General features: G+C 39.5%; 1 protein-coding gene across 1 annotated transcript in view; it reads left to right on the top strand.

Moving 5' to 3' along the window:
* Positions 1–53: 53 nt before the first annotated feature.
* Positions 54–7526, top strand: part of si:ch211-113g11.6 (uncharacterized protein LOC559008 homolog) — a 43773-nt gene continuing 36300 nt past the window's right edge. The window contains exon 1 of the mRNA XM_040030618.1: positions 54–462. Within this exon, the coding sequence (XP_039886552.1) occupies positions 384–462 (79 nt within the window). The 5' untranslated portion in view covers positions 54–383. The remainder of the gene's footprint in view (positions 463–7526) is intronic.

Raw genomic sequence — 7526 nt, 5'->3', positions numbered from 1 at the left:
TAAAAATATCTATGAAAATCATTTTTATCAGCAACAGGTATAATGTGTAATGCCTACACGCGCCAGCTGTAAAGCAAAAGCGACGTGTTTGCGCTCGTTTTTGCACTCCGAGTTTTCATTCCAGCGCCCCTGCTGAAAGGCTGCGCTCCCCCCTGTGCCTTTTGTTTCTGAGGTGGAGCCTGATACCCCGACTTTACCAAACTGAATTGCCGGCGAAACAGACGGACAAGACAGGACCGGAACCAGCAGTCGTTCTCACGGCTCTGGGACGTGGCATATCTGGGGGGTCAGGCGGCTGCAAGGAAGAAGAAGGGTTTGGGGGAGCGCTTCGTACGGTTTAGTTAATTTCACAATCGACTTCACGCTACAGAGTGACGGGAAAGATGAATTATTTCGTACTGCTGTCGCTTTTCGCCACGGTTATCGTCGGAAAGTCACCTCGGCTGAAATTTGTTCTGCGTGGTAAGTAACTGCTGTAACCTTCATATATCGTGATGTTCTAATACATTCAGCAAATTATTTTTAGGAGTCAAGAATGTTTTGCGTTCTTATTTTGTGTACGGAATGAATGAGTGAATACTTGCACTGCTGGAGAGATGGACGGATGAGCAGATGTGAGTTATGTCATGGGGTAATGCACCCGTTTTTCAGTACTTCCTATTATCTTTTGTTTTCCTTTAATTGGAAAAAAAAAACCTGCACACATAAAGCCAATAAAAACAGGGCTACCTCTGGATTAATCTCTGAAAACACCCCCTCCCCCCCGATGTCCAAGTAGTAAATTACGCGCTCCGCCGTTCAGGCCCTGCACACATGTCCCCGGGCTATAATAAGACAAGCACCAAGAAGAAAGCGATTTTTTTTCCTGTATAAATCTCAGTTTTAACAACTGTTAATCTAATGTAGGCCTACTGAAATCAGTTTCTTTGTGTTACCATTTTTTCAGGTTTCTCCGTGAACACGGTCTGTCCAATCTGTATAAATTGGATATAATTCGTGCAACTCGTGCCTTTCTATCCGTCTTTTTGCCAACTTGTGTGTTCCGTTTATCTCAGAGCATTACAAGTTAGCGGTGTGTTCGTGTCTAGTTTGCATAGACTCTTATTGTAGTGGCTGTCCCTCCATATCTTCACATCTTCCGGACGCACAGAGCGGAATAAAACCACAAGTGCTTAAAAGCAACATTTCCTCTGCCAAGAGGGGGAACATGGCGCCTTTCCCCCCTAACGTACGTCAAGGCTGTACCCTTTAAACACCCGTCTGCCACCGCCGAAAAACATCATTACTGTGAAATATGACTCTTTGGAGGTTGGCACAGTCACTGTGCCTCCCGCGTCCTTGCGGAGCTGCAATGCGGGACACGGCAGCTGCTTCACACTGCAGAGGAAGGGTCCTATTCAGTGAAAAAGAGAACTGCTTTAGTGTAGCAGACAAAATAAATAAATATATCCTATATGTGTACACATGTACAGAAAAGCCAAGATGGGGAAAGGGAGTGTGGAGCAACGAATGGAAAATTCCAACCCGCCTCCTTGTTATCTATTCCACTCACGCCTTTTTACACCTCACACAGTCCTCTAATATATTCAACAATCAATGGGTATGGGTGCTGTGTGTCAAGGTATTGGTATCTCTAACCCTCCCCGCGGATGTACAAAACGCACAAGATGACGGCCTGGACGTGCGTGTCATATCAATCAAATTCATTGTTACGCAATTTCAGGGTTAACAATGAACGCCTATCCTTAGGACACACAAATCCAGAGACACACACAATTACACATGGAACACTGTCAGAGGAAATCCATCAAAGGCGCAGTCTGAAGCTTCAGCACCTCGGACAGCTCCGAGGTGCTCTAATGGTGAAAATGTCCTCATTTTGTAGGCGTTTGCCAAATGAGGACATTTGACAGGGTTTCATACCTTCACAGAGTTGTTTGAAGGTTATAATCTTTTTTTTTCTTTGTCTTTTTTTTTTTTTTTTTTAAATTAAAATAGTATTTCCTTTAGTGGTTAAGATAGGACCTGGTGCTTTTGATTACGATATTATAGAAGCAAGGGTTGGAATTACTTTGCATTCATTTGGTATAGACTAGACCTTTGTCCAAATCCATTACAATAAGTGCATTCAAGCTAAGCACAGCAAGCTTTCATCCAAACTGTAAATATCGTCCTCCCCCAAATGACAAAGAGGATGCAGGTACAATACATTTGAATTTTATGGTGGTCATAATTTTAAGTTGTGGTTTTTAGAGTCTTGACCCTAATTAATTTAATTTGGCTACACATTTTCGATATCCATATCTCAGTATGAATCAAAGCAATGCTACTGCCCAATAAAATACAGCACCCAGAAGGATCTTTAGGCTGAAGAAACACCTCTTTAGAACAGTCACTAAAATCAGTCAGTCGATATGTTCTCCATTGTTCTCTTTCTCTTTTTTGTGTGGATGTGTGGACTACCAAGGATGATACAGAGAATTAAACGACTAATAAATCATCATATCCAGTGCAATTATAGTATAACTTACATGTTTTTGTTTTGCAGAGTGCTGTAAGATGTTAATATGCCAACTGTGTGAAAAATAATTGGATTGCTTTTTTTCTTAAGAGTGGTGTTTCTGACTAGCTGATGATTCTAAATTGAGGAGTCACTCTATGTTTTCCTCTGTTTTTAACAACAACTACTAACAAGTTAAAATGATCAAATTAAAGGCCAGTTTAACCAAAGCAGTGGGCTGAAATATGCCAAAAAACAAAGCAGAGGGAAATTGCAGAGTAGCATGATAATGCTTTGTGGGCTGTACATAAAAACTACAGTTTATTAGGTAGACCTTGCTAGTACAGGGTTGGACACTGTTTTCTCTAAGCATAGATTCAACAAGGTGTTGGAAACATTCCTCACAGATTTAGGTCCATGTTGACGTGATAACATTTTACACATGCTGCAAAATTGTCCACTTCACATCCATTATGGTAAATGGACTGATTCTTATATAGCGCTTTTCTACTCTCCTGGATTACTTAAAGCGCTGTAGACAACATGCCACATTCACACCCATTCTCACAAGCACTTTCTCTACACGGAGTGCTTTCTAACTATATTCACACACATTCACACTCTGATGGATACATCGGAGAGCAACTTGGGGTTAGTAGCTTGTCCAAGGATACTTGGCATGCACTCTGGAGTAGCCAGGGATCGAACCAACAACCTTCCGATCAGTAGGTGACCTGCTCTACCTCCTGAGCAGGTCACCTACTGCCACCTCCTGAGCAGGTCACCTACTGCCACCTCATGCTAACTGGTCATTCCACCACAATTCCAGGTGTTCCACTAGAATGAGATCTGGTAGCTGTGGATGCTATCTGGGTACAGTGAATTCATTGTTGTGTTTAAGAAACCACTTTTGAGAAGATTTGAGCTTTGTGACATCATGTGTCATCCAGCTAGAAGCAGCAATCGAAAAGATGGGCACACTGTGGTCATGAAGGGATGGACATGCAAAGGAACAATAGGAAGGCTGTTGCCTTTAAATGATTCTAAATCGATTGTAAGGGGTCCAAGGTGCACCAAGAACATATGCTCAAGAAAGTGACACCACCATCAGCAGCCTCAAATGTTAACATTAGACAGGATGATGGTGGTTGTGGTGTAATGGTGCTTTTACGGCTTTCATGTTGTTTATGCCAAATTCTGACCCTGTCACTGGTCCTGCATCATTGCCTGTTATTTTGAACTAATTTACTGTGTCATTTCTGTTTATTGATAAATATGTTCTGTTTCATTCTTAGTTTGCTTATTGTTGAAGTTTCCACCTTGTGTATTTCTTTGTTCTTTTGAGCCTCAAACCCTTATTTCCAAATTATATTAGAGTTTATTTTTTGTCCTCAGTGTTTCTTGTAACATCTTGTCATCTCCCCCTTGTTTGGTTATGGTTCTCACTTTCTGTTTTATTTTGGTTGTTCCTTGTTTCTAGTGTCTTTTGTTGGGTTAATTTCCCTCATGTCTCATTGTCTTTCATTATTAACACCTGCGTCTCATAACCCAGCTGTGTTCACTTTCCTTAACTGCTCTCTTTTTGCTCAGTTTTTGTCTGCACTTAACCTGCACTTGTGTGCTCCCTGTAAACTCTGGATTCTATTTTCCCTTGCAGATTTTGTATTTTTTTTGGACTTTTTCAACTACCTTATCAAATGTCACTATTTGGGTCCCAATTCCACACTTCATGATAGCTGTTAGTTTAACTTCCTGTTACCTTCCTGCATTCTGACCATCCTCCTCTGACATTAAAAAGGAATCTTTGTCCAGAGAACTGCAGCTCACTGGATATTTTCTTTTTTTTTTGGACCTTTCTCTATAAACCCTAGAGATGGTTGTGTGGGAAAGTCCCAGTAGATCAGAATTTTCTTAGATATTTAGACCAGCGCATCTGGGATAAAAAAAAAAGCCATGTTCTTCCCAATTATGATGCTCAGCTTCAGCAGGCATCTTGGCCATGTGCATTGAGTCACTGCCATATGATTGGCTGATTGGATTATGAGCAGTGAACAGGTGTACCCACTCATTAGTGTGTAATGCACTAGTGAGTGTACAGCACATTACACATAGAGATTTAAGCCAGATATTTATGTAGAATAGTCATAACAGCAGCTTTAATATCATATCAGTAAAGCAGAAACCACCAATATTCACCCACTGTTTATATATGTTTTGTTTGCACTTTTTTGTTTAATTGGGGAAAAACTGTTCTGTTCTCCTCACTTCCTTAAGGGACTGAAACATAATAAGGATTTGGAATAAGGTTAACAATAGTTGTTGTCTTTTTTAAAGCAAGCTTGAGCCATGCTTTCCTTTATATTGTGTGTACATACCTAATGAGTGACAGTCACATTTGGCAATTACATAAAATGCATATATTGGCAAAGATAATTTTAAAGAAACACCCTGAGAGAGAGGAACAGCTCCTCCTGTCAAATATAATTTGACATGTACAGCATCTTAAATATCAGACAATTTCCCTGAAGTTCAGCGATCTTTTGTGTTGACCTTTCTCTTGGAGACTTAAACACATCAATACAAAATACTCTTGAACAATGAGTCTTATGGATATTCTCTTGTCATGTTAATAATGTGAGACGTTGAGATCCACCTTTAAAAAAACGGAATTAAAAGCTTTTATGCAAGTAAAAACAAACAAACAAACAAAAAGCAGCAAACAGAAAAGCTTCAAAAGATCCCTTACCTTGACTCTGCTGCTATCTGTCTTGCTAATTTTAAGATGCTGTTAAATAAACAACTGCGTTCTACTCTTCTTTAATGTGCACATTTTAGTGCAAATAGAACTTAGCTTCTTTAAAAGTGACTCACTAATATGAAAAAAAAAAGTATTACATGCTCCTCCAAGAAGTTAAGTCTTCAGCCACTGAGTTTAATGAAGCTTTTTTTAAGCACCCAGCTAAAAAGGTTGTTTTTCTTAGTTCCTGGAAAGCTGACCTTTTGAAAATTCACGACTTCCAACCGGTAGTAATGATTAAGTGTCTGAGTAAAGAAAAAGGAAAGATACACACTGACACAGAACAGCAGAGAACATTTAGGAGCTCAGATTACACCCAGATGTGTCTGGCTCTTTGAAAAATTCTGTGGAGACATGGAAAAAGATGCTGTTAATATGAATGCACAATATGTTCCTACGCTCTGCTTTTGCTCTCGAGGCAGGCCACAGACACTCATATTCAAAAATGTTTTCTAATAAAGGATAGGTGGGGGAGGAGACTACCTGTAGTATAATTATGTTAACCCCTTAATGTCTAGTGTATCGTGTTTAATACATTAGTTTTGGTGGGCTTTTGAGACGTCTGCATCATTAGTGTAATTAAAAAAATTGTACAATACAATTTTATTCAATAAACAGAAAAAAAGAAGCTAAGTGTAGTGAATATGGTGCAAATTCATGTTCTCAGTTATTATATACTTTGTATATTTGCCTTCCAAAGAACTTTTTGTGTGACAATATCTCCATCAAATGTTATAACACAACCCACGAACAAGGTGCAAGTACCCTGTACTTACATGCATTTTCCAGGCAAAAACTCAGGTTTTTGCAGGAAACAGTGAAACAATTACACTGTAAAACCTACAATAAAGGCGCAAATACCCTGTACTTGCATGCAATTTGCGAGCAACAAGGTGCAAGTAACCTGTACTTATGTGCAATTTGCAGGCCACAAATCAGGTTTTTGCAAGACACAATGAAACAAGTACACTGTAAGTACCCTGTTCTTTCTGGGGTGTGGGACGTGTTCGAGAGCGACTAAGGTGCATGAAATTTGCAGGCAACAAGGCGCTAGTACAACGTACTTATGTGTAATTTGCAGGCAACAATTGAGGTTTTTGCAGGATACAATTACGCTGTAAGTAACGTGCATTTTCTGGGGTTCAGGCGTTATTACGGTGTCACTTAATCTTGTCTAATTTCCAGGTATTTTACAGGGAAAGAGTGTGAGGTTGAGCATTTTTATAAATCTTACTTTATGTGCATTTTTTGTGATTTTGCCTGCAGCTTGGTTGGCAGTGATGAAGCCCAAATTGGGCAGGCCGCTGTTACCGTTGCTCTTAGTTTAATTCTGAAAGTACACAGTTAGATTTCACACCTACATCTCTGAGGGCCATGCATCTTTAGACTGTCTAGATTAGGAGAAAAAAAAAGGTGAAGGTCAGATTGAGTGCAGAGATGTAGACACGTAACCAGGGTAAAAGTCATTATACAGAAATAGGAGAGGGTTGTTAGTATCCCAGATGCGACCTCGTCTGACCATGGGAAGTGGAATGACAAGAGGTTGTGACCAGCCCGTCCACCAACAAGGGAAGGCCAAGTCTTAACCACGGCCTCTCCCCAAAGTTTTTACCAATTAGATGAACCCACAATTCAATATATAATCCTGTGTAATGATAAGTTAGGTTTTCACTTTCAGGAAGTCGGCTACAGCTAACTGCTTGTAGACTGTGGTTTTCTGCCAGAGGGGGAATCCATGTACATGTTTAAGTATTTATCTGCTTGAGGCAAATAAATACTTAAAGACTGAATTGAGACTATGTCCCACTTTTATCTCAGAAGAAAAGAATCCTCAACAAGAGATGTAAATTGTACTTTAAATTATTTTAAATATCATAGCAGCCTAAGTAACTACTGCTTAAGTAATTTTCTGCATAATTTCACTATTCAACTGACTTCATATATTACCTATAAAACAGTAATAATCACTTTTCTCCATTTACTATTGGAAATTATACTTTGTTACGTACAGTCAAACTTTGGAGAGCATAGGCATCATCTGAGCATATAAACAATACTTACACTCAGAACAACCATGGAATTCACAAGTATTTTTCTTTTCAACTTGGAAAATGTCTTTTACTATGTGACTAAATGTCCAAATCTTTCCTCTGACTGTCAGCATATTTTTGCAGAATCTCCCCAATTAGTAGAAAAGCAGACCAAAACTTTCTCAAGTGATTCCCAACT

This window comes from Simochromis diagramma, unplaced genomic scaffold (genome assembly GCF_900408965.1).
Source record: "Simochromis diagramma unplaced genomic scaffold, fSimDia1.1 OVJJ01000361.1, whole genome shotgun sequence".
Taxonomy (NCBI): domain Eukaryota; kingdom Metazoa; phylum Chordata; class Actinopteri; order Cichliformes; family Cichlidae; genus Simochromis; species Simochromis diagramma.
This window is presented reverse-complemented; position numbering and strand designations above follow the sequence as displayed.